We start from the raw sequence: 27,717 nt of genomic DNA, 5'->3' as shown, positions 1-27,717 counted from the left end.
AGACTGCGTACACGAGGATTGCCTTTGTCCAATGTACTCTGTCTCAGGGAGAAGGAGTGCCTTCAGGAAAGGGCTGCACCGAATGTGTTTGCACAACTGCCTTGTGACAGTGTTTACCAACAGCTGTCATTATCTAATATCTAACAAAAAGTCGTTGTTGAATCTAATGTATATAGAATGCAATAGAAGGCTGCCAACTCATCAGTTTACCCGTGATCACATCTCATCTGCTGGGAGCCTGACACCAAATGTGATAGAAAAACTGGAATGATTATTCACCAGTCAGAATGAGCATTTACAAGCTCTCTCTGATCAAGCCTTCGGTATGGTTGCATTGAAATGGTTTAGATGTGACGTGGGATTTTCATTTGCCACAGTGGTTTGGTTTTACCTTTGGGCCCAGTTTGAAGCTGCTCCAGATTTCTCAGGTAAGTGTTTGCTTGGACATATGAACATTACAATTATGTTTGATTGTGGATATTTCTGTTTAGATTTTATACCAGGTAAGGTAGTTATCTGCATCTTTGAAGAAAGACGTCTCAGAGGTGAATGACATGGTTAAAATGATAGTGCAGGCAAATCCAGTACTTCCCGAAAGGTCAGCCTAGTTCGTGGATGAGAAAGGAAAGTTCCTGGTCAGTGACTGGATTCCCAGACTTCATGTAAAAGGGTTAACAATAGTTGGAAAAGGCTCTTGAAAAGATCGTTGACATCAGAACACTGGAGTCGTTGCTGTAATGAGGCAATGAGCTGAAATGCTTGCATCTGAAACATTGATCAATTTTGTAGTTTGTTTCCAATCCTTGGAATGCCATTAGAATTTACAGCATAAATGTGACAGCTTGTGGAGGGACACTTTAAGCAGAAACTTGGTCCACATGCACGTTTGCCTTTGTCCTGAATGTGCTTAATAATTATTGGGATGGGGAGGGGAAAGTGCAGGGGTGGCACATGCCTGGCTGTGCATATCCCTGAGATTAATATGGGAAGTTCATAAGGTCATAAGGAATAGGAGTAGTATTCAATCATAGCTGGTCTATCTCTCCCTCCTAACCCCATTCTCCTGCCTTTTCCCCATAACCTCTGACACCTGTAGTCACCGCCCTCTGACTAAAGAAAGTTCTCCTCATCTCCTTCCTAAAAGAACGCCCTTTAATTCTGAGGCTATGACCTCTAGTCCTAGACTCACCCTCTAGTGGAAACATCGTCTCCACATCCACTCTATCCAAGCCTTTCACTATTCCGCGTGTTTCAATGAAGTCTCCCCTCATTCTTCTAATCACCAGCGAGTGCAGGCCCAGTGCCAACAAATGCTCATCATAGGTTAACCTACTCATTCCTGGGATAATTCTTGTTAACCTCCTCTGGACCCTCTCCAGAGCCAGCACATCCTTCCTCAGATATGGTGCCCAAAATTGCTCAGGATTTTCCAAATGCGGTCTTACCAGCACCTTATAGAGGATGTTAGCAGGACTAGAGGGCCTGAGCTATAGGGAGAGATTGGACTGACTAGGATTTCATTCCTTGGAGTTCGTGAGGCTGCCACGTGATCTTACAGAGCCATTTAAAATCATGGGGGGAATAGATAGGGCGAATGCACAAGGTCTTTTAAGAACTAAAGATGTGGCATAGCGGAAGAGTTGCAGCCTTACAGCACTTACCATGCCAGAGACCCGGGTTCGATCCTGACTTCGGGTGCTGTCTGTACGGAGTTTGTAAGTTCTCCCCGTGACCATGTGGGTTTTCAGTTTCATCCGAAGACTTACAGGTATGTAGGTAAATTGGCTTGGTATAAGTGTAAATTGTCCCTAGTGTGTGTAGGATAGTGTTAATGGACAGGAATCACTGGTCGGTGCGGACTCAATGGGCCAAAGGGTCTGCTTCCATGCTGTATCTCTAAGCTAAACTAGAGGACACAGTTTTAGGTGAGAGGGAAAAGATTTAATAGGAACCTGAGGTACAACGTTTTCACATGAATAGGAAAGGTTTAGATGGCTATGGGCCATACACGGGCAGGTGGAACTAGCGTAGGTGGAGCTTCTTTGTCAGCATGGACATGTTGTGCCAAAGGGCCTATTTTCATGCTGTATGATGAATACATTTATTCATTACTCTCACAATGGAATAGAGAGCTAAGGTTACAACCTGATCTGCCATGATCTTATTAAATGCAGGGAATGGTTTAGTCGCCAAATGAGCAATTCCTGTTCCTAATTCATATACTTTTATGCAGCATGTGGACCTAAAATACCTGTTCAAATCCTTGAAAGGCTTTGGGAGAATAAAATAGAGACATTATTTTCACAGGTGATCAAACCTAAATAAAGTGGTACAAGGTTTCCAACCCAAAACATCGCCTAATCCTTTTCTCCAGAGATGCTGCCTGACCTGCTGAGTTACTCCAGCACTCTGTATCCATGTTCTCCAGAGATGCTGCCTGACCCGCTGAGTTACTCCAGCATTTTATGTCCAACATTCATTATAAACCAGCATCTACATTTAGTTCCTACACAATAAGGAGGCATCACTGTAGGGTTAGGACCAAAAGCAAAGTTAGAAGGGATTTCATGTGTGTAAGGGGTTTCTGCGCTGAGCTTTCGCCCGACCTAAGGTCCCCGTGCCTTGCTCTGATCCCTTGACCAGGCCGTGCACACTGGTTCCCCGTGAGTGGTTCGACCCACTCACCCCTTACGGTTCTAGACACTGGACTTAGATGCAGGAGCTCTTATAGTGCAGAAAAATTCAACCAGACCAGATTTGAAAACCAGGGTTTAAATGAAAAGGCTTTTATTCAGCGCTTGGGACTATTGTCCACGAATATTTATACATTGCTGTATGACATACTTATTAAATACGTACCGAATCACACGAATACTTATACCTATGAATCATTAAACACACACAGTTCCACAGGACAGATACCCGAATGCCTTTTCGCTGATTTCTTGAAACACACAGTTCCACAAAACATATACACGAATACCCTTTTACTTATGAATTCTTAGACACACAGTTCTACAAGACATACACACGACTGTAAGATGGGGAACGTACGACGCATCGCAACCTTGACCAACACATATTTTAATACACACCCAACGTTTATTCACAACCACCCTCCCCTCTACACTAAACTATGTCCAGGATATGTAGGATTTGGAGTACATGCTCACCATGGGACTATTACTGGGGTTACTGGCTGTTCGTTTTGTAGTATTTCTTCTCGAGTTGCGTGCCCGCTCCTCTCTCTTGCATCCGTTCTTCTTGCCTGTCGTTTCTTCCTCCTGTATTCGTTTGACTTCCTTCCGACTCTCTTCTTGACTTCAGTTGACTTCGAACCCGGTTTTCTCTGCGCTTCTTGACTGTGCTAGACTTCAGTTGACTTGCCTGCTTGCGTTCCTTGCAGGTTTTCTTCTCGAGTTGACTTAACTTCTTCACCCAAAAGTAGTGGCCAGTTATACTGTTTCTGACCCGTCCTATCTCCCGCCAGATCTTGGAATCTCTTTGTTCAAAAAGATATGTATGAGGTTTTCTTCTGATCTGCGCTTATGTTCGGGGATACCGGGGATGGCCAGACGGTGTTAATTGGGATTTAGTTGTGAGGTGATGGGTGTTAACTGGTTTCCCATCACCTACCAGGTAGTTTTCTATGGGCTATTGTGCCCCCTCACTGAGATGAACTGTTTAGGTCGGCTTGGGGCATTGTGAGTATGCTGATGTCAGCGCCCCAGTGTCTGGACTCCGACCTGGTTTCGTAGGTTTCTGCATGGCCAATACCCATCCTTTGTTCTGGCCATGATTTTGCAGAAAACCTAGAGACTGGGATGTAAGGTTTTTACTTTTTGTGGCTGGTCACGAGGTCCTGCGGCCATTTTAGGACCCACGGATTGTGACATCCTTTGTTAATCTGACCGCAGCCTTTCTCCGCTATCAGCCCCAGTCTCCCGTTTAAAATGTCCAAACTGCAGCTCTTTGGTTTGGTGTTGCTTTCCAAACGAGGGAAAACTTCTCAAATCTTACAGTCCCTCCTGTTGATTTGCATAACCCCAGCTTATCGAATCAATTAAATAATGTGGTTGAGCAATGTTTTCCCGATTCTCCATATCCAGACCCCTGAGGTTTTAACTAAACTAGTGTTTCATTGCGAACGTACAGTCCCCATCTCTTAGGCTGACCTTTACTGCCCGTGTCCCGGGCAAAACTATATTACAAGTATGTACATTTTCATGTCGGACATATATACCTACACCTTGTCCCAGGCCGATGCCTCCGCCATCCTCCTACTGGTGTCAGCTGTAATGTAGGACATGAAAACAACACAACAGCAAAACGATACATTTTGTACATTTCTTCACAATCACTCTTGATACAAATTTGAAGAAGACAATACAAAAACACAGTTTATACAAATTTTAAAGGGGACAATATAAAACACAGTCTACTCGGTGTGGAGGGGGGCACGTCCTCCAAGCAGCTTGCGGCTGGGTCCTGCTCGCCCACCCGCACGTAATGGTCTCTCCATTCTCCTTGATATAAATACATCATTTACTACACCTCTCCTATGCCTCCCCGTCTGACCCCAGTCCTCCAGCTCTTGGCTATACAAGCTCTCCTTGTCCACACTGGCAAGGTCGAACTCGTAAAATTGCCGGAACATGTTGGTCAGTAGCACCTGGTACAATCTTTCAGTTTCCTTGGGGCACCACCCCGGCAACCGCACCTCGGTGAGGTTTAAGATCACCGAGGCTACCGCGTAGTGCACCCCCTGGTACAATACCTGGTCAGTCGGTATCAGTACCAGGCCATTCCCGGGCCCCTTAGTGGTTTGTGGGCACTCACCCTCCTGTGCTACTGCCAGTGGAACTGTGGGAGGTGTTATGCGTGGTCTGGTGATGAGTTCAGTGGCGTTTACCGGGATCGGGGAAAAGGGGGACCCCACAAGCCCGCGAGCTAACATTCCACCTCATCCCCTTACCGTCATCCTGCCACTGTCTCTGGAAAAATATGCTGTTGCCCGTGGGGCAACGATACCTCGAACCCCACATACACATATAAATCCCCTCATCCGGTTCCCACTATTTGTCCCAACACACACTCAACTGTTCTTTAGTTCCAGAAATAGTTCTGTGAGTGTTGTTGTTAAGTCTCTCCCACTCAACAGTGGAGTTGGACATTGTCCTGCTCGTTTTCCTCAGCCACCACCGCCTGCTCGCGGGGACCTTCCCCGTGCATACCAGGCAGATCCTTTTGCCAACGGTGGCGCTGATCTTTTGGGCGATGATCTTGATTCTCGGGCACAATAATGAAGGGTCCCGATAAGCAAAACCTGGGGCGCTGGAATACTCTGAAGAGTTCGATCCCAGCCACCCCGGCCACCGGCCTTCATGGAAGTAAACTGCGGTCTCCTCCGCTTCTCTCCTTCCAGTCCCATCGGTCGCGATGGGAGCCGTGTCCCCGGAGCAGCCGTAGACGATGATGTCCTTGGTGTGGCCCCGATAGGTCCACCCACATCCGATCGCCGTGGCAAAGATCCACCATACGAGTGCCTCCTTCCACTCCAGAAAACAGATAAAGAAGAATGGTATAGCCAGCCTCTTGGGGAGCGCTTGGCTTTGTTAAACGCCTCTGCGGGCGGGTCTCTTGACCCCCAGCCTGCACCCCACACCCACACATCCTGGACGCATCAACTTTATTTAAACGCTAACTATCCCCACAAAACTTATCAAAAATAGCTTATCCTTATCTAAAATACCTATCTTTATCTATATTACCTAAAATATCTTAAATAGCTTATCCTTATCTAAAATAGCTTATCCTTATCTAAAATACCTATCCTTATTTATATTATCTAAAATATAATACAGTGCCGCCTTCCCCGGGCGGCTCATCTAATCCCTGTCAGGGCTGCAGCGGGTCGTCTCCTGCGGCTGCACCACGCTGTCTCCCACCTTTGATCCTCCGCAGCCTGTCGCTGCCTGGCGGGGGCTAGGTCCCCTCCGGGACGTAAGCTCCCTCCTCCCTACTTGGCTCCCGTACCTCGGGGCGTGATTGACCTCTGGCCAAAACTTTCTAAGTTGGGGTTTCCTGCTGGACCTACGGAGGATTACCTTAGGCACTGCCCCCTGGACAGCCTGGCTGAGGACCGGTTCCTGCCGTGCCGCAGCTCGGGTACCCCCCGCAGCTGCCGACCCTGGCCCCTCCTCATCCAGCTCTGCCCCCTTGGTGCTGGGTATACCCGCGGCATCCGGCCTCACCCTGCCTGTACCTACAGGTGGTGAGCCTCCGCCCGCTACCCCCGCCTTCCTGGTGCTTGAGTCGGGGACGTTACTGTCGTCCCCCTCCGACTCCTCTTCCTCCATAATGGGATCCAGCCCCTGGTCGGGCTGATCAGGCTCTTCCTCGTCCGAATCCCACCCAAAACGCGAGACTCTCCATTCCTGGAGAATGTCCTCCCCCCTCACGCAGGCAACCTTGCCTGTCTGCGTGACCTGCCTCATCCTTGGCTGTGAACGCGCGCCAGCCTGTTCCTTCCCTGTGAACCCCGCCAGTGCGAAAGGGACCCCCGGGGAGAGTCAAAGGGTTCCTCTGTGTGGACCACGGTGCATGAAGCCCCCATGTCCGACAGATAATTGCCCCTTTGCCTCTCCACTACCATCTCCACAAGCGGCCTCTTCCACGCATCGTAGCGCAGAGGACACAGATAGGCAGGCTGCACGGGCTGATGTCATTGGGGAATGTCCAGTGCCCCCCCCGCACCCGGGGAGCCGGTAGCGACTGCCACCTTCCCCTGTGCGGCCATGAGGGACCGCATCACCTCGATCATCGTTTCGATGATCTCGGGCTTAACTGGGATATCGGCGCGCAGGGTGGTGCCAACCCTATCTTCCTTGGTGTGGGCCCTGCAATCCTTCCGCCAGTGCCCCACCTTACCGCACTTAAAACACTTGGACTGTGTGGTAGGGTTACCCTCCTGTCGCCACTCCTTTTGGGCCAGTGCAGTAGCCTCCGCTACGTGCACCTTCCCTGTTACGAGTCGGGTAGACGTGCTCTGGGTGTTTCTATACCCTACCGTGAGTCGGTCTAAAACTGCCCCCTCTGTGCTATTTGTGGGATCAAACCAGGCTTTCGCCTGTTCCCTGACGGCTGCCAGGCTGTTTGACACCAAGCATCGGAGTCACTGGGCTCTCCCATTCCCGGCCAGGTCATCCCGCGCGGGGACGTGTGGGCAACTGCTCTGGTATACTGTCCACAGTCGCGCCGCAAAAACCCTTGGGGGTTCTCCCTCCATCTGGAGGGTCCTCTCCAATCGGGCAAATGGACCCTCATCGCCCATCCCCAAGACGTCCAGGACCTCATCCCGTAGGAGATCGTAGGTCCTGGTCCCTCTTTTACTCTCATCTGAGAGGCATTGGAGGATCGAGCTGTCCAGGGAGAACAGCAACATTTTTGCCCGTTCTCCCTCGTCGCAACCGTTGATTGCGGCGGTCTGTTCTATCTCCCTAAAATGCAGCGAAGGGTCCCCTGATTCGGACAATTTCATTACATGCCCGATCATAGCTCTTAACTGCTGGGAGCTGTGGGGCACCACGATCTCGCTCTGAATGGGTCCGGCATCCCCATTCTGCATGGTGGGTCCCCGTCTGGTTTCCAGGACCGGGCACATGGGCGCCGGTGCCGAGTCCTCGACCGGGAGCTCCTCTCTCTCTCTCTCCCCTACACTACCCCTTTTCCAGGATGCCTCGTAGCTAGGGGAATTGTGGAGTCTGGGGGTTGAAGCCACCATGGTCTTTCTAGGGATCGGAACCGGGACCTTCGCTCCCGCTAGTGACTGGCCCGCGGGGGGGTTCATCAAACAGACCAGCCCGCTTGCTTTATTTAAAGCACCCCGCAGACCCTTTATCTCCTGCAGGCAGGCCCCGTGGTCGGCCCCTTCCGACCTGTCCTCTAAAACCATCTTATATGCTGCCCTAACTCCCTTAAGGTTCTCTTCCTGGGTCTCCAGCTGGTGGCTCAGGGAAGCGCACTGCTCCCTGAGCTTGCCCTTACTGCGCATAGCCTCAGTAGCCTGACACTCCATCAGCTCTACCCTGGCTTCGTGGCAGTTGGTCACGACCCGGCGCTCCTTGTTTAAAGAGTCCAAAGCCTCAATCAACTGGTTCCCACCCGCAGCATTCTCCTCTACCTCCTCCTGAAGGTCCCTGATCTGGGCTGCCTGTGCCACAACCACGCGGTCCAAAAGCTGGACCTGCTTTTTATAGCAGGTCAGCCAGACCGCCTTCTCTACAGATTTCTTGTGGGCTTTACTGGTGATATTCACCTTACTAAACACATAGTCCGCAATGCGCTCGTCCATTATGTCCCTAGTTTTCAAATCCTTTTCCGGCACACTATCATCCTGCTGCCAGTATCCCTTAGTGGTCGCCATTATCTGTAAGGGGTTTCTGGGGGGTTTCTGCGCCGAGCTTTCGCCCGACCTAAGGTCCCCGTGCCTTGCTCTGATCCCTTGACCAGGCCGTGCACACTGGTTCCCCGTGAGTGGTTCGACCCACTCACCCCTTACGGTTCTAGACACTGGACTTAGATGCAGGAGCTCTTATAGTGCAGAAAAATTCAACCAGACCAGATTTGAAAACCAGGGTTTAAATGAAAAGGCTTTTATTCAGTGCTTGGGACTATTGTCCACGAATATTTATACATTGCTGTATGACATACTTAATAAATACGTACCGAATCACACGAATACTTATACCTATGAATCATTAAACACACACAGTTCCACAGGACAGATACCCGAATGCCTTTTCGCTGATTTCTTGAAACACACAGTTCCACAAAACATATACACGAATACCCTTTTACTTATGAATTCTTAGACACACAGTTCTACAAGACATACACACGACTGTAAGATGGGGAACGTACGACGCATCGCAACCTTGACCAACACATATTTTAATACACACCCAACGTTTATTCACAACCACCCTCCCCTCTACACTAAACTATGTCCAGGATATGTAGGATTTGGAGTACATGCTCACCATGGGACTATTACTGGGGTTACTGGCTGTTCGTTTTGTAGTATTTCTTCTCGAGTTGCGTGCCCGTTCCTTTCTCTTGCATCCGTTCTTCTTGCCTGTCGTTTCTTCCTCCTGTATTCGTTTGACTTCCTTCCGACTCTCTTCTTGACTTCAGTTGACTTCGAACTCGGTTTTCTCTGCGCTTCTTGACTGTGCTAGACTTCAGTTGACTTGCCTGCTTGCGTTCCTTGCAGGTTTTCTTCTTGAGTTGACTTAACTTCTTCACCCAAAAGTAGTGGCCAGTTATACTGTTTCTGACCCGTCCTATCTCCCGCCAGATCTTGGAATCTCTTTGTTCAAAAAGATATGTATGAGGTTTTCTTCTGATCTGCGCTTATGTTCGGGGATACCGGGGATGGCCAGACGGTGTTAATTGGGATTTAGTTGTGAGGTGATGGGTGTTAACTGGTTTCCCATCACCTACCAGGTAGTTTTCTATGGGCTATTGTGCCCCCTCACTGAGATGAACTGTTTAAGTCGGCTTGGGGCATTGTGAGTATGCTGATGTCAGCGCCCCAGTGTCTGGACTCCGACCTGGTTTCGTAGGTTTCTGCATGGCCAATACCCATCCTTTGTTCTGGCCATGATTTTGCAGAAAACCTAGAGACTGGGATGTAAGGTTTTTACTTTTTGTGGCTGGTCACGAGGTCCTGCGGCCATTTTAGGACCCACGGATTGTGACATCCTTTGTTAATCTGACCGCAGCCTTTCTCCGCTATCAGCCCCAGTCTCCCGTTTAAAATGTCCAAACTGCAGCTCTTTGGTTTGGTGTTGCTTTCCAAATGAGGGAAAACTTCTCAAATCTTACATGTGTGAGACTTAAGGGGAATGTAGAGAGCAATACAACCATGGAAAGTAAGTTAATAGTTTTTAAGAAAATATGTTAAAGAATTTGTGACAGAACTAGTAAGAGGAGAACAGACAGAGGATAGATGATCTTCCTATAGTAACATTTTTGGTAGATGGATCACCAAGAAGGAAATTAAAAAGAAAGTAACTGTCCTGGGCAAATATCAGATTGCTGCCACCTACCCACCAGTAGGTCACACGAGAGGCACAAAAGTCCATTGTCACCAGGAGGCTGGCACAGTAGAGTGTGTTTGCCTGGGCACAACACGAGGCAGCTGCAGCTGCAGCTGCTCAGGGAATGAAAGGCAAACATTGTGTGGCAAAGGATGAGAGCCTTCTCCTGTAATCTGCTGGCTTTAGTAGGACAACTGCAAATGTGCTTGGCACTCATTTAACGACATTTCCATACCCTGTTGATATAAAAATATTAACATTTTGCAAATCTCAAGCTAGGGGCAGGGGAATTAAAAGTTCAAGGTCTGCTAACTAAGTACAGTAATTAAGTTCATATACGGTTTAAATTCGTACGTTGACAGTCAGAACTTTTTTTTTCTCCGGAGTTAAAATGTACAACACTAGAGGGCATAGCTATAAGGTGAGAGGAGATGTGCATTAAGTGTGAGCCTGGAGCACATTGTCGTGGAGGCAGATATGATAGAGGTGTTTAAGAGGCTTTTAAAAAAGCACATGGAGATGCAAGAATAGAGGGATATTGATCGCGCACAGACAGATGCGATCAGTTTAACTTAGCATCATGTTCGGCGCAAACATTGTTGGCCAAAGGGCCTGATGCTGAGCTGCACTGTTCTATGTTTATTGTTCTATATCTAGGTTCTATCCTCTATGTTTGCTTTGTAAAGACCATTGCTTAGCAGTCTTTGGCCTGTTAAATAAACATATATCTGCGTGGGTATGAAAAACAGATCCATCCGTGACTGTAATAATTGAAAAACACTTCCATAACTTACAGCAAGTGTTAGTTTACGAGGGACATAGGGTTGTTCAAAATTATAACTTATTTGATGCATGTACAAATGTGTCAGAGGTACAGTTGGGTGATGTTTGGGGAAACTCAGGTTGAGGTCGTTATACACTGAAAGATGACTTTTGTTGAAGAATAGTATATATGCCAGGCTTTTCACAGGTTCAAAGGTAAGACATGCTCCCAATCCTTCAGTGATTATGCTTCCATTGACCAGGTTACCTCCTGAAGATTCTGCAAAACCACACAGTGCACGCCTGTGACGGGGATCGGTTCTCAATAAGCTGTCCACCTCAGACATCCATCAGCATTCTGTCAGCCTTCTACGGTCGCCGCGTTCCCAGTGAACATTTATGCCCAAGTGGGGTGAATACGTCAGCTGAGAGCATCAACTGTGCGGCTGTCACCGCTGTACCGGTGCGTGAGTCCCACCCTGTGTGGCGATGCGGCGGATCAAAAGGATGCCTCAGTACAATTTACGCAACGCGGTTACTGAGTTATATTGTGCTGTGTCCGAGCACGGCTACCTTTTACACAGTGGAAAGGGATTTGCACTGTGACAAAGGTTTAAAAAGGCCAAATGTAGTTGTTGTGTGAGAAGGAACTGCAGGTGCTGGTTTAATCCGAAGATAGACACAAAAAGCTGGAGTAACTCAGCAGGACAGGCAACATCTCTGGAGAAAATGGTTTGGTGAAATTTCAGGTTGGGATAATCAGCACCTGATTAATGGCATGTTGTAGAGCCATAGAGTCAAATAACATGTAAACAGGCCCTCTGACCCGAAACGGTACATATCCATGTTCTCCAGAGATGCTGCCTGACCCGCTGAGTTACTCCAGCACTTGATTTATTTTTTTGTAAATCAGCAGTTCCTTTTTTCTATTTTTATTTGTTTGCAGCTGGACCTCAATTACAGGGCAGGTAGATGGAATTATATTTGCCAGGCTGTCTGGCTCCAGGTTTGACGTGCTCACACTGAGTCAGGTGCCAGGAGGTGGAGAGGTGGAAGGGAGGGGTGGGGGAGTGTGGGGAGGGGAGGGGAGGGGGGGGGGGGTAGGATATGGTCACAGGGATTGTGCAAACTGGCTCTGTTTTAGTTGTAGACATACAGCGCAGAAACAGGCCCTTCGGCCCACTGAGTCTGCACCGACCAGCGATCCCTGCACACTAACATTATCCTACCAACACCAGGTACAATTTACACATACACCAAGCCTATTAACCTGCAAACCTGTACGTCTTTGGAGTGTGGGAGGAGACCGAAGATCTCGGAGAATCCCCAAGCAGGTCACGGGGAGAATGTACAAACTCCGTACAAACAGAACCCGTAGTCAGGATCAAACCCGGATCTCTGGCGCTGCAAGCACTGTAAGGCAGCAACTCTACCGCTGCGCCACCGTGCCACCCGCCGGGCTCTGCTCGGTTCTATTTCTGGGGGGTTCTCATGTTCCTTTCAAGTCTGCAAAACGGTGCTAAATCTCCTTTATTCTTTACTTGGCCCTGACGCCATGTCTCATTAATGGCATGTCAGAGAGTCATAAAGTCACAAAGTCACATAGCATATAAACAGGCCCTTGGTCCCAACTCATGGTCCACGTTGACCAACCAAGATGCCCCAACTAGGATAGTCCCATGTGTTGGGATGCAAGGTGCCCCTGAGTATGAGTTCAATGCTTGGAGAAACCAATACTTTTGCAGCAATATTTGGCCATTAACAAACATTATAATCTCAGGCGCACAAGTTAGAGTTATTATAAGGAGTATTACGTTAAAAAAATCTAATGCATTAGCTCCGTCTTACCAACTTGCGAAGATATCTCAGAATGTGCAGGATACTCCTGAGGACTCAGACAACATAATCTAACAGGGAAAGACAAGGATTCATATGCTTTGCTAATGTGGTCTGATTTACTGCAGCAGAGAACTTAGGAAAAAGAGAACTTGAGAAATATCTATTTATAACATTCCAATTGGAGCTCAGTGCATGAGGATCAGATTTGTTTTCCAACATTAACTCTATATATTTTTTTAACAGAAAGTATATGATGAGTGTCAAGAACAGCACTCCTGCCAGTTTTCAGTCAACAGGCGGGTTTTTGGTCCTGATCCTTGCCCTGGGACCAGTAAATATCTAATTGTTTCATTCAAGTGCAAACCTGGTGAGTGGATAACCAATGTGTGGGTGGATGATTCTGTCTGATTTCACATAGATCCATCCTCGGATTCATTGTGTCATACTGTATGTAACATTGGTTAGTGATAATTACTGCAATACTGTCATCAGTTTACAAAATGTGTGCAAATGTTCTGTGGCAAGTGTCTGTAGAAAATTCTGGACAGTCTATATGGGATTAAGCCACACTAGTAGTTGTCAAGCACTGTATTAGAGTAGAAACAAAGAATTGCAGATGCTTGTTTATACCAAAGATAGACACAAAGTGCTGGCATAACTCAACGGGTCAGGCAGCATCTCTGGAGAAAAAGGATGGGTGACGTGTCTGGTATGTGGACATGTATGAAGAAGGGGCCCAACCCGAAACATCACCCATCCGTTTTCTCCAGAGATGCTGCCTGGCCCGCTGAGTTGCTCCAGCATTTTGTGTCTATCTACTGTATTTAAGTATCTTTGTTAATTTACACAACCAGCTACAGGTATTATCCAGTATCTTATAGAGGTACTGAGAAATTCTGAGTGTTGCTTGAGGAAAAATTAATATTTAAATACTGGGTTTGGAACGGCAATAATGAAAACTGGGTGTGGTTTCTGCCAACTAAGATAATATGTGGACATGCACCGAGAGATTGAGAGTTAATGATTTTGCAATAGACAATAGACAATAGACAATAGGTGCAGGAGTAGGCCATTCGGCCCTTCGAGCCAGCACCGCCATTCAATGTGAATACCTTCATAATATGTGGACATGCACCGAGAGATTGAGAGTTAATGATTTTGCGAATAAAGATATCCCATCAAAAGAACAGGAGAGAGCGCAGAGTCCACACTGTACATGACTTCGCTTTGGAAGATAGGCCAGAGTAGACAAACACGATTTTGATAAAAGTAATGGAATCTTCCGGATCACAAAGGGAGGAATTATACCTCACCGTAAAACTTTCTGTTGAGATCCCGGAGAAGACACCAGATGCATCACAAATGTGTTGCAATGAGCCTAGAAATGGAACAGTTGAACGTTACCATTTTTATTACAGTTAACTGAGAGTAGGTAGTTTCGTAACAGATTGTTAGCAAATAGTTGCAATTTTGCAATTTTGATGGACTTGCTTGCCAGAAGTTAGATTATTTGTGGAGACATGAGAAACTGCAGATTCTGGGAAATACAAATTGCTGGAGGAAGAGCAGGTGATCTGTGGAGGGAATGGACAGACGTCACTTCTGGTTGGGATCCTATTTCACACTGATGGGGTAAGAGGGGAGAAAGGTGAAAGAAAGAGATGTGAGTGGGATAAAGCCTCGCGAGTGATAGGTGGTAAGAGATGGGGGGGGGGGGGGTGATCGGCAGAGTAGGAGACAAAGGCTAGAGTCAAGTACATGTGGTGAAGTTTGATACCAAAGTTAGAACCGGTAAAGTATTGCCATGGTTGCTTAGATGTTGCAAGCACTGCGGAAGGCCACAGAAGTAGATGTATTTTTAAAGCCCTGTTTATGTGGATTGGAAAATCATTTTTATAAACAGAGTTTGATGAAGGGGACATTGGGTATTCATGGAGTGGATGAGATGAACGTAGCTGGGCCAGTGACAGGACCAGCTTTAGCTAGTCCACTTGAGCACAATTTAAATTATTTACATTTGAGGGATATCATGTTTGGCTTTTCGTACACGTGTTTTTTTCCCTTCTTGATGCTGTGTCTCACTCAGGGGATGAAAGATGAAATTTAGCAACAGCAATTGCTATTAGTATAGTTCAATCCAACTCTGTGAAGGTATTTTTCTGGAGGGCTACAAAAATAAATGATATTCCATTTGTGTAGCTGGTGAAAGATTTAAAGGTAAAAAATGCAGGTATCTTAAATTAAAGAAGAGAGGTGGATGTTTTGAGAGATACTTCTCAAACATAAGACCTTGAAAATCAAAGGCTTAGCTGCTAATGTGGACTTATTAAATTCAGGAGTTTTCTGTTAGGAGGTTAATTGGCTTCTATAAATTATCCCTCGAATGTAGGATTGAACTAGTGTATGGGTGATTGTTGGTCAGCGTGGACTCGGTGGGCGAGTATCTCTAAAAAAATTTAAAAGACTGCATTTGTGCAATGTTATTGACTGTGAACATACTGGTTGATTTTCCATTGGTCATCAGTGACTGGGTATCAGAGATAATAATTGGGCTAAAGTCAATGGCTTGGTTGGTCACCCAATATTTAATAGACAAAAATTACTGCTCATCCTGCAATGAATGCCAAATCAACCAAATTTGCTATTTATAAGGATGAACTGTAATGGTGTGGTGGCTCGTTGTCATCAATGCACATGTGCTGGCACACAGCATGTAGATGAGAAACTGGCAGGGATGAATGAGAGGATACCAAAGGTAATTATTGCCTGGGAAGAGGAGCCAATGCAGATGCTCCAAGGGGGATACAAGGGGTTCATTCCTGAGAACTGTCTGTTAGTCAATTTTTCTGTAAAGTTCTAACATCCATTTTTCATAGTCTACCATGTCAAATTACTCTGCATGCACATCCAAAAATACTAATTTCATTGAATATTCACCCTAAGACTACTCATAATTAAACTATGGGATATATGTTGTATTCAGTTTTAAAAATAAATACCACAAAACATTTTTTTTTAATTATTATTATTATTATTATTATTATTATTATTATTATTATTATTATTATTATTATTATTATTATTATTATTATTATTATTATTATTATTATTATTATTATTATTATTATTATTATTATTATTATTATTATTATCTTGAAAATGTATTTACAGTTTATGGGAGAAATATTGCAAAGTTGGTCGATAAAGGAGCCCATTCACTGTTATTTCCTAGCAATGACAGGATGGATAAATTCACCAGCTCCTTCATCACTGCTGCGACTTGCACGGTTTTAGAGTTAATAAGGAAACTATGGAATGAGGTGAAGCCATTTGACAGTTATGTGTAATTCTTTCACAGGACGCCTGAAAACCATTTTCCATTGAGATTGACTGGATTCATTTAATCCTGAGGACCTGCTCTTCTTGCCTGATAAGAAAGACTTGGGTTTATTTGCACCTTCACGGTATTTCACAATGAATGCAGTATTGTGGAAAACATGACAACCATATTGTCAGCTAATTATAACAAAAAAAGTCCTGATTTAATGTTTTTTGGTTGAGGACTGGTGGAACCTCCTTCCTCTGTTTCAGAACAGAACCGGGAAACAATTTGGCCCTTATCCCTCTAAACCTTTTCAATCCATGGAGATGCAGTCCTTTTAACATTCTCAAAATTGTTTCGGTGCATCTGGCCGACAGACCCACTACTTCTGCTACTGAAAAATGAGCTTGGATCACTTGCAGAACATTTTCAGATCCTAATGTTGTTTAGTATGTTTATTTTTCAGACGGACACCAGAGCAATCTAGTATGTGAGAATGAGACGTTACACCTCCAGTGTAAAAACCAAACTGTCCTTGTCATTTACACTGCAAGTTATGGACGAGCCCTTTATGGGAATATGGAGTGCCCCTCAACGAACAGCTCGACACCAGATATTGGTGAGTCTACAGACAGAAGATGAAATTCAACAACTACTTCCCAGCATCAATGGTTTCTGTTTCTGATTCCCATCTTGTGCAGAATTTTAGTTTTATTTCAGTTTAGTTGATCACAATCACTTTCTAGTAGAAAAATTACTTAATGTTCATCAGGATTATTTGGCTCTGTTGCCATCCTTACTTTCGACTTTAGATACACAATGTGGAAACAGGCTCTTCGGCCCACGGAGTCCATGCCGATCAGCAATCACCTGGTACACCAGCACCATCACACACTCTAGGGACATTTTACAATTTACAGAAGCAAAAAAACCTACAAACCTGTACTACTTTGGAGTGAGGGAGGAAACCAGAGCACCTGGACAAAACCCACACGATCATAGGGAGAAGGTACAAACTCTGTACAGACAGCACCTGGGTCTCTGGCGCTGTAAGGCAGCAACTCTACTGCTGCACCACCTTACTAAGACATGTTATCACAACAAGCTTGGAGGGCAGAGTCTCGGAGTTCTTCTGATCCATTGCCCATATTTACCCACAGGGTCATTGGAGAGTTCATCGATTTTTAGAAGAGCAATTAATCATCTATATATATATACTACGATATCTATATTCTTATCTATATATATATATATCTTATCTATATATATATATATTTATTTTACTACTAAAACTCAGATCTTGTATATATATCCGTATGTAAATATATGTTTTTCTGTGATTTTGCCAAAACGGTTAACCATAGCGCCACAATGTTTTGCGCCACTTTCATCACCACTCTCGCGGCAACTCTTTATAACAAGTTTTATTTAAATTGGTCTCGTATTTTTTAAGTTACAGACATATTAAATTTCAAAAATCTCATTTCTAAACACATTTCTCCAAGGGCTGCTGTGCGTATGACGTCACCATAGGTCACGCACAGCCTCTCTCTTCACTCGCACAAACAAGATGGATGCCTTTAGCGGAGCCGCCCGCCCGCAATCAGAAGCTCCCCTCTCCTCTCTCCCCTAGCTTCTCTCTCCCCTCTCCTCTCTCCCCCATAACCGCCGCGAGTAATCACAGCTCGGCTAGGCCACAGCCGCCGCCGCACTGCCCGTGTCCAGTGGTCCGCTGCTCCAGGAGAGTAAAAGTGGAGGGGACAGGGAGGGTGGGAGGAGGAGAGAGTTGGGGTGGGGGGGGGGGGAAGAGTGCGACTGGGGAGGGGGAAAGCGGGGGTGGGGGGGAGGGGGGTTGGTGGTGGGAGGAAGAGAGAGTGGGGGAAAGTGGGGTGGTGGGGAAAGGGGGTGGGGGAGAGTAAGAGTGGGGCTGGGGAGGAGAGAATGGGGGGTGGGGGGTGGGGGGGAAGAGAGAGTGGGGGAAATGGGGGGGTCATGGGGAAAGGGGAGGTGGGGGAGAGTTAGAGAGGGGGTGGGGGAGGAGAGAGTGGCCTCCTCAGTCACACCCTCTCCCCTTCCCTCCCCCCCCCTCCCTATGAGGAATGGGCCCACTTTGTCTAGTATATTACTAAAACTCTCATCTTGTATATATATTTGTGCGTATATATATATTGCATGTTTGTACATGGTCGAAATACAGCCAAAACGGTACACGATAGCGTAACAATGTTAGAACCTCCTTACTCACCATTGTCCTGTGGTTCAAATGGCTGTTATATTTTAAAAGTTTTTTACTTTTTAAACTTTAATAAATCACTTTTTAAACTTTAATTAAATCCCTTTTCCACTTACCCTGCCCGTCAGCCGTGTTCGATGTCACAATGGGAACCCAACAGGTCCGCGTGTTCGACGTCACAATGGGAACCCAACGGCTCTGTGCCTGTGCAGTTGGGGCCTGTTCATCTAATACTTATGTAAGATGGCCACTGGATCCGTGCGTGCGCAGAACAAACGGGTCCACACCTGCGCAGTTGGGGCCCATTGATCTAATACTTACGTAAGATGGCCGCCGGATCCGCGCGTGCACATTTGGGGGAGGGTTGCCACTCGGAGAGGGGCAGGACCCGCCCGAGTTATGGGAGTTGTGGCCAATGTGGGGGGTTGTGGTGAGGAGAGCTCTCCTGCTGCTGGCCGCATGGGACCTGGGCGACCTGGACCATGGGACCTGGACCCTCCCGTTTCCTTTTCCCCTTCGCCCGCCCCCGGCCCTGGGGGAGAGTCCCCCGTCGGCAAAGGGTCCACAGGTCGTCAGTTGGGGGAAAGTTGCCGGGCCCACAGGAGAGATTTACACGGAGGGTTGCCGGGCCTGCAGGAGAGGTTTGGGCCCAATGGGGGTTGCTGGGCCTGCAGGAGAGGTTTGGGGCCAATGGGTCCATGCCCGGCTAGTTTTATTTAAAATTCATTCTTTAATTCTTTTGTTGCATCATATCATAGCTGGTGGCTGTAATGTCGGGGCAATTAAATAGATGTTCAATTAAACAGAGGGTCTCCCACTGACATGTACAGTAGTTAAAAAGAGTGTGTCAGACTAGGTGAGTGTATAATATTCTGTGAAAATGAGCAAGCTGTTTACACATCATTGCCAGTGAGATAATCTGCTAATTCAGTATTGCTACGACATTCAGCCTGTCCAGTCAGAGAGTGGAGATCCACAGAAACATAGAAAAGAGGACCAAGAGCAGGCCATTTAGTCCTTTAAGCCTGCTCTGCTGCTCAATATGATCATGGCCGATCACCCAAATTTACAAACCCACTGACTCCCACAACTATATTGCCTACACTTCTTCCCACCCTACTTCATGCAAAGACTCTATCCCCTACTCCCAATTCCTCCATCTACGCCACATCTGCGCCCAAGATGAGGTGTTCCATACCAACACCTGAGATGTCCTCATTCTTTAAGGAACGACAGTTTCTCTCTCCCATCATAGACGAGGCCCTCCTTGCTCCCCTTCCCCCAAATCGCACAGGGACAGAGTCCCCCTTGTCCTTACCTTCCACCCCACCAGCCGTCGCACACAACACATAATCCTCCAACATTTTCGCCACCTCCAATGGGATCCCACCACCAGCCACATTTTCCCATCTCCACCCCTTGCGCCGTCCGCACAGACCGTTCCCTCTCCAACTTCCTGGTTAACTCATCCCTCCCCACCACACCAGCCCCTCCCCAGGTTCCTTCCCCAGCAACTGCAGGAGATGCAACACCTTTCCCTATACCTTCTTCCTCAACTCTGTTCAGGGACCCCGACAGTCCTTTCAGGTTAGGCAGAGGTTCACTTGCACCTCCTCCAACTTCATCTACTGCATCCGTTGTTCAAGATGTGGATTCTTATACATCGGTGAGAACAAACGTAGACTGGGTGATTGTTTTGCTGAACACCTTTTTTCAGCCCGCCTGAACCAACCTGATCTCCCGGTTGCTGGCCACTTTAATTCTCCTTCCCATTCCCACATTGACCTTTCTGTCCTAGGTCTCCTCTATTGTCAGTGTGATGCCGAACGTAAATTGGAGTAACAGCAAATTCAAGTTTCATATTTTGCTTGGGCAGTTTACAGCCCAGTGCTATGAGTATTGATTTCTCCAACTTCAAGTAACCTGGCATTCCCTCTATCTATCCCCCCCCCCACCCATGTTACCCCAGCTTCTCGTTTTCGCCCAACAAACACATAACAATGGCCTGTTTCCTTTATCATTGTTACTTTTTTGCATATCTTTCATTCATTGTTCTATATCTCTGTAGATCATTGTCTGTATTTCTCGTTTCCTTTTCCCTAACTAGTCTGAAGAAGGGTCTCGACCCGAAAAGTCATCCATTCCTTCTCTCCAGAGATGCTGCCTGTCCCACTGAGTTGCTCCAACTTTTTGTGTTATCATCTTTGGTTTAAACCAACATCTGCAGTTCCTTCTTATACCCAAATGTAATACCTTTTCCCAACTTTCTCCCCATATTCCCTGATCCCACTAGCTCAAAGAGCAACACCTAACTCCTTCTTGAATATATTTAATGATTTTGTTTCAGCTGCTTTCTGTGGTAAAAAAATCAGCAGGCTCACCAACCACTGAAGAAGAAATTTCTTCTAATCTCAAGGTAAACCTAATAAGGTTTATTCGTACACTGTGCTTCTAGTCCTAGATTCCCCCACTATCCTTTCTGTTTCAACTGTCAAGTCCCTTTGGAATTTTATTGATTTTCATAAGATTCTCTCTCATCTAAACTCTAGTCAATATAAGCCTTTTTGGCACAGTCTATTTTCATATATTATTTTTGCCATTCTTTTGTCATTTATAGCTTGCAGCCATTTCTTAGTTTTCTCCAATACTGTGGCTGATACATTTGAACTTCAACACCATGTAGAATTAAGGATTATAAATAGTTCATACTGAATCAATAAACTCAGACTAAACTCAATATCACAGTTTAAGACTAAGGGGTAGGCCATTAATACTGAGATAAGGAAAAACCTTTTCACCCAGAGAGTTGTGAATCTGTGGAAATCTCTGCCACAGAAGGCGGTGGAGGCCAATTCACTGGATGTTTCCAAGAGAGAGTTATATATAGCCATTGGGATTAATGGAATCAAGGGATATGGGGAAAAAGCAGGAACGGGGTACTGATTTTGGATGATCAGCCATGATCATATTGAACAGCGGTGCTGACTCGAAGGGCCGAATGGCCTACTCCTACACCTATTTTCTATGTTTCTAATATCCAAGGCTAAGGAATAACTAAAGAAACAACAAAAAATCTTATTTCTATTATCCAGTGATCTTTGCTGCAAAATCTACTTGTCTGGATTTTGCTTGAGAATAACGCAAATCATTTTTGTCTTTATTTTGGCTTGATTCATGTTCCTTTAATCTAGTTGGAAAAACTCAAAAAATATATAGATTCACACAGTGATCATAGTAGAGATCGAATGCAATGTCTCAGTGATGAAATATTGTATCCTCAGGCAATTAATGTTGGTAAGAAAGTAAACTATCCAACTCAACCACAAATGTGCTGCTTCAGATCTGTGTTTGGTCAACAGTGAACTGTGTAAATTTACAAAGCCCTGACAATTGTTTGAGAGGAGGTTGTTGGCTTGCACTTTTAAAACCAATTCATGTCTTCGGTAGCCTTTGAAGGCTTCTCGATTTCTGAAGAATTAATGATACTGGACAGAGCATGTAATCATTCTGAAGGGTCTCGACTCGAAACTTCACTCATTCCTTCTCTCCAGAGATGATGCCTGTCCCGCTGAGTTACTCCAGCATTTTATGTCTGTCTTCGGTTTAAACCAGTATCTGCAGTTCCTTCATTCACAGACCATGTAATAAAATTTTCTAGGCAATGGCTTTGTCAGTGATATACTGGACAAGATAGAGTTGCTGCCTTACAGCGCCAGAAACCCAGGTTCGATCCTGACAACGGGTGCTGTCTGTATGGAGTTTGCACGATCTCCCTGACTGCGTGGGTTTTCTCTGGGTGCTCTGGTTTCCTCCCACAGTCCAAAGATGTGCAGGTTTGTAGGTTAATTGGTTTTGGTAAAATTGTAAATTGTCCCTGGTGTGTCAGATGATGCTGGTGTATGGGATGATCGCTGGTCGGCACCGACTCGGTGGACTGAAGGGCCTGTTTCCGCGCTGTATATCAAAAGGCTAAATTTTATAGGGAGGTAGAATTAATCTGCGAGCGTAGTTTGAGATACTGCAGGAAATATTTTAAATATAGTGATCCGTGGATGTTGCAGATGGGTGTAGAATTTCTACTTAATCACTATCACCACGCAGCTTGCAAATATCACTTTGTAACATTCACATGTGAAGAATAGTTGCTGAGTGCAAAAAGTGGGACTTGGCTGGTACTTGTGGAATGTCATGGCGAGAGATGACAAGGAGGAAGGAGGTGTGGAAATGGGGCAGATAGAACAGGTGGCACAATGCTTTGAATAACTTCCTTTCCTTTCAGAGTGTTTATCGCCCACAACTCTAAGGATAGTCTCCTCAAGCTGCCACAGCAAAGCAAACTGTTCGATCACTGCCAGTGTTTTGAGCTTTGGTGACCCCTGCATCCCTGGAGTCCGTAAACAACTCAATGTCTCGTATACATGTGGTAACTAAATCACAGACTGATCATTTTAATTAGTGACACTGAGTAAAAGATTTCAAATTTCTATAATAATGTGTCTTTTTTTAAATTTCAGTTCCCAAGAAGCTCTTTGAGGAGGCTGGTCAAGGACCAGTAAAGCCCTTCTTAATATCAGATTATACTCACGGTAGGGTTTCTAACATTTGTCTTTGTCAACACAACTGAGCAAAGGAAAGGGTTTACTAACTAACTTAGTTGTTGCTTTTGGAAGAAATGGCCAAATTCTGTTAACCCATTACCTTTAAAATGCTTCCACCTTAAAATTAAGGCACATATGCTAGTAATGTCCTCCGGAAAGAACAAACGAACCCATTCCTATTATATTTATTATAATGCTTTTTTACCTAGCGGATGCATATACTAACATCTTTATGGAAAGCATAATTTCATGCATTTTCTTCTACCATTTTTCAGAATCTTCATTAAAAAAATTGCCTGAGGCTCTCTCTTGAGGCTTTGTACAGTACAGGAAAATAGAGACAGTTTTGAAAGAACTCAGTTAGTTTGTCCTTATTTGCTGCAGGTGGCTGGTATAATGGCCCAAGAATATCTATGCTTTACGCCAAAGATGTCGCAATTATTAGCAGTTCCCTGGCCACTCTTGCCCACATTAGGGGTATGTCTCTGCATGCTGCCAATGTGCCTCTAATATTGTTGTAAATGAAAAAAAATAGACTAAACATATTCAATAAGTATAATTTGTTAACAATTTGAGTGGTTCAACTCACACTAACATGTTTCACACTAACTTGGTTCAACTCACACATCACTTATTTCATTAAAAAAATCCTTTCCCACAATAATCACAACTGTTTTGCTGCTGTCTCATTAAACTCATGTCTCAATACAAAAGGTAACATTTGAAGCAACTAACTAGTTTGTAATCTCTTTGGGATAAACTTTGCTGTTTGAATTTTTACTCTCATGAGCTAAGAGAACATAATAGCTACAGTACATGCCTCCTAGTAATAATGCATTGGATTTGCTTTGATTTTCATTGTTTTCTTTTTGCTGGGTGAAGCAAGAATCGTAATTATTAATGACATTTTAATCTCTATTATTCGAGAGATGGGAAGCATTTTGGGATATTTTAACTTGCAAAGATCCTCTTGGTCCCTTGTAACTGCAGGACCTGAAGAACGTTTGGTGCACAAATGTTCTTTTTGGGAAGAAACTACTACCTTTACCAATCTGGTCCACATGTGATTGCAAACCACCAGTTGACTCTTACCTGTCACCTGAATTGTGGGCAGTTAGAGAGAGACATTACATGCTGGTATTACCAGTGACATCCACATCTTGTGGATGGTGTCCATCCCCCACAGTTGCAGACCAAGAGGCTGGCTGCCCTCATTGAGCTATAACACCATCAGTGGCAAGCTCAAGTTGGGAAGTGGAGAGGAGGGAGGAAAATGCCAAAAGAGGAGAGGTTGCTGCTAGGAATGTGTGGGGACAGTAAGATGTTGGAAGGGTGGGTAGAAATCAGGGGGTTGCAATGGAGGATAGCAGAGCAGGGAGAGACAGGAACCAGGAATATTGTAGACCGAGTAGGTGGAGGATCTTAGTTGAAGGCAGGAGTTGCAATTTGGACTGTGGTGTGCTGGCAACTTGGCCTTGGCACCCCTAGACAGGAAAGGCTTGCAGCAGTCGGATCTTATTTATGCCAGGTTTTCCAGTGTTGAGGAAAGCCAGCTGGCTGTGAGGCAAGTTGCTTCTTCATTTAAATGCTTCAACCATTCCCTGCACTACGTTAAATGAGAAAATGAGCATATGTGAGACATTTTGAGGTGGGGTTATCATTTTAATATCATATCCTGGAGATATCCATAAATTTGTTGGTGGGTTGGGCGTGGGGATTAAAATCTACTCCTTCCCTAGACCTCAGCTTGCTCTATGGTTTATGTCTCAGAAAATTGCAATAAAGCCACACAAAACAGGCTGGGTGGTCATCATTAAATTTGTGTCTGATCTGTTCCCTCTCAGGTCTCCCAGAGAAAGTAGCCCTGTTCTTCTTGTCTGGCGTATGTTCTGGCTTAGTGTTTATCCTCTGCACTTTTGGATTTCACATGTTACTGAGACAAGACATCAGCAAGCTTCAAAGTGAGGCAGAAGACAACCAAGAAAGTGAAAATGGGCACATCAAGATTTCAGACGATGAGGACGATGGCTCCTCTGACATCTCATTTCGACAGTTGACCAGACAGTATAGGGTGTCAGACAATATCTTCAGCCCAGAGATGGCAGCTGTGATGGTAGACAGAGGGGAACAGAATGATCTAAGAGACAGGGAAATGTGGCTGAACAAGGAGCCCAGCCCCTATGCAATCCAGAACCTGAATCCTCATCAGTAATAAGGTCAGAGTAACAAAATAAAAAGATTAAAAGGTTGAAGTCAAATTGATAAGTAAAGCTTGAGTGCACTATACAAAGGAAATGGGTTGAATGATGAGGGTATATGGAAAATACAATATAAAAAACCCCAAGGGAAAATTCCTGTTGCCTGTAAAACAGGAATGAATTCACTGGGAATAGAAGCAAAGAAACCACATCAGGACATCTGCAGCGGAGGCAGCTGCCAACCAGATTCTGATTGCGGGTGCTGTTTGTACGGAGTTTGTACGTTCTCATTGTGACCGTGTGGGATTTCTCCAGGTGCCCTGGTTTCCTCCTACACTCCAAAGACATGCCGTTTTGCAGGTTAAATGGCTTCTGTAAATTGTTCCTAATGTGTAGAATAAATTAGTGTACGGGTGATCGTTGGTCAGTGTGAACTCAGTGGGCCGAAGAGCCAGATTCCACATTGTAAATTAAATTAAACTAAACTGCGTTGCTCTTTACTGCTGTCAGTTTCTTTCATGGGTGCAAGGATCCTTTGGTTATGTGTCATTTCTGCCTGTCCAAAGCTAATTTTCAACCCTCTCTTTCTGCAGCAGAATTTTAAGCTAAGATTGAAAATATTCTTGGAGTGTTATACAATCAACTCCCAACTCACGTCTGACTGGCATAGCCAGTTAGACAGCCTCTACCTTCTTATCAGATATTTTTTTCTGCTTAATAAAGCAGGTGTAAAAAGAAAATTGATAAAACCCCAGCTTTATAATTTTTTTATTGCAGAGTTGCCTACGTTGTGTTCTGCTGGTTAATCTTTAATTTCAGGTCACACCAGAAGAACCCTGAAGAGCAGGAAACCCAGTCGCAGAGTGGCTATATTTGTTGCAATTATACTTTTACAATAATTTATCCCCAAATGCACCCATTACTCTCCCACTGGAGAATTGAACACAATGACGGGCCCTGCATTGATTCAGTGCAGCATTAATATCCTTGGCATCAGAATCCTACATCAAAATGTAACTCTTACAAGCATGTTGTAACATTGAAATGTCAGGGGTCATTTAAATGGAAGGTAATACTTGGCTGAAATCACTTTTACCAATACAAATGCAATTGAGTAACATGGGAATAATGCAGAAAGTGGAGCTAGTGGCAAGAACAGAACTAGAAGCATTAATAGTCTATGCATCGCCTGAATGAACGGCATTGGATATTAAACTAAAAATGGTCATCATATTGTTTTGTAAAAAAATCTCCCCTTTTACATGGAGTGAAGACAAACAATTTATTGATTGAGTCAAATCTGCTAATTGCCTTTTGTAAGTAGCATTTGGATAAGGAAAAAAGTGATGGTACTTTCTCCATCTAGTGATTGTTAAGGATGCAGCATTTTGACGATTTTTGTTTAGGATTCACTGGGCTATTAAAATCAGTCTGTTTAAAGGGATGCAGGACTAAATCTGGTGCAAAATTATGTCTGGATCTGGAGATCTCTGTGGCTAATGAATGCGCTTTCAAGCATGGGGCCTGCCTTGCACATTTAGTGGGTAAAATCCTATTTGATTCTTCATTCTAGCATTCTATAATATAATAAAGTGTCTGTTACCTGCTTTGGAGTCGAGACATCCAGTCATGAATACAGTTAATATTAATTATATACAGTATCAAATGCATAAGGTATGATTTAAAATTTAAATCGCACCTTGGTAATATTCCCTGTAATTTATGCCAATGCATTCTGAAAACACACGAAAGGTTTTCGATAAATCTTAATCATGACCTTCTGAATGACTCATTACATAGACACATCTCATTACACGGTTTACTGGACTTTTTTTCCAAGCACATGTGCTGAGTTTGAGATAATTCACAGGTTCTCAGATTAAATGTCGCTAAATCAATATTAAATATGGCTTTACTCTTTCTATTCTTAATGCACGGGCTAAGTCTTCACTCTCGATAACTCTTCAAGCGTGAAAGGCCGACTCCATCTCACATTGTGACAGGGGTATAGGTCAGCACTTTATATTGAGCTCAATGAGCACCCGGCTCAGACTGAAATCAATGTTTCTAAACCAGCCTCTCCTTCCTGCAAAACAAAATGTGTTATAAACTTCATTAATATATGGCTAATACCCGAGGGGGTTACAGATTCTAAATCATTGGTATTGTAAAGACCTTTTCCCAGCAAAATCTTTAACTAGGAATGTCAAGAGGTATCACAAAGTTTGAACATAACACTTGTTTTATGCATTATTTTTAGTGTTACATCCAGCACTTTAGCCTTATCATGATGACCAAACATGTCAAGCCTCAGTGCCAAGTACTTCTCGAGTATATATTCACTAGGGTATATGATACAGAATTAATTGTAGTCTGTGCATTATAATATGGAACCATATTTTAACTTTGTGTCAACTTGGTTCAATTTATTATACTTGCTTTAGAGCCAAAAGTGGTTCAAGCTGCACTTCCAAAATGCATGTATAAAAACAAATAACAGTAATTAAAGTGAGCTACCTTAGGATGAAGTGATCAAGTTAAAAACCCTGCCTAGCAACTCTGGGAGATATGCCATGTGCTCCAATATTCATCTTGGCCAAAATAAATTAACCTATTCACTCACCGTACTGATGTTTGTTCTACTGGCAATCATGATTTGTGT

The 27,717-nt window shown here is 44.7% G+C and overlaps 1 protein-coding gene across 4 annotated transcripts; it reads left to right on the top strand.

Annotated features, from left to right (window-relative positions):
• The first annotated feature begins 145 nt into the window (after window positions 1-145).
• Window positions 146-27,717, top strand: LOC144600615 (protein eva-1 homolog C). 4 transcript variants are annotated; one of them, XM_078412415.1, is made up of 8 exons: window positions 159-428; window positions 11,129-11,328; window positions 12,948-13,071; window positions 16,493-16,645; window positions 22,539-22,682; window positions 22,774-22,845; window positions 23,242-23,334; window positions 24,702-25,823. In XM_078412415.1, exons 1-8 carry the CDS (start codon window positions 326-328, stop codon window positions 25,067-25,069), a joined length of 1,257 nt encoding a protein of 418 aa, XP_078268541.1. In that variant the 5' UTR covers window positions 159-325; the 3' UTR covers window positions 25,070-25,823. The 4 variants fall into 4 exon arrangements, with proteins under 4 accessions (XP_078268543.1, XP_078268544.1, XP_078268541.1 ...); XM_078412417.1 differs by lacking the exon at window positions 22,539-22,682 and having other exon boundaries at window positions 146-428; window positions 24,702-27,717; XM_078412416.1 differs by lacking the exon at window positions 23,242-23,334 and having other exon boundaries at window positions 164-428; window positions 24,702-25,821.

Source organism: Rhinoraja longicauda, chromosome 15, assembly GCF_053455715.1.
Source record: "Rhinoraja longicauda isolate Sanriku21f chromosome 15, sRhiLon1.1, whole genome shotgun sequence".
Classification (NCBI taxonomy): Eukaryota; Metazoa; Chordata; class Chondrichthyes; order Rajiformes; family Arhynchobatidae; genus Rhinoraja; species Rhinoraja longicauda.
Note: the sequence above shows the minus strand (reverse complement) of the source record. Positions and strands in the feature narration are given on the sequence as shown.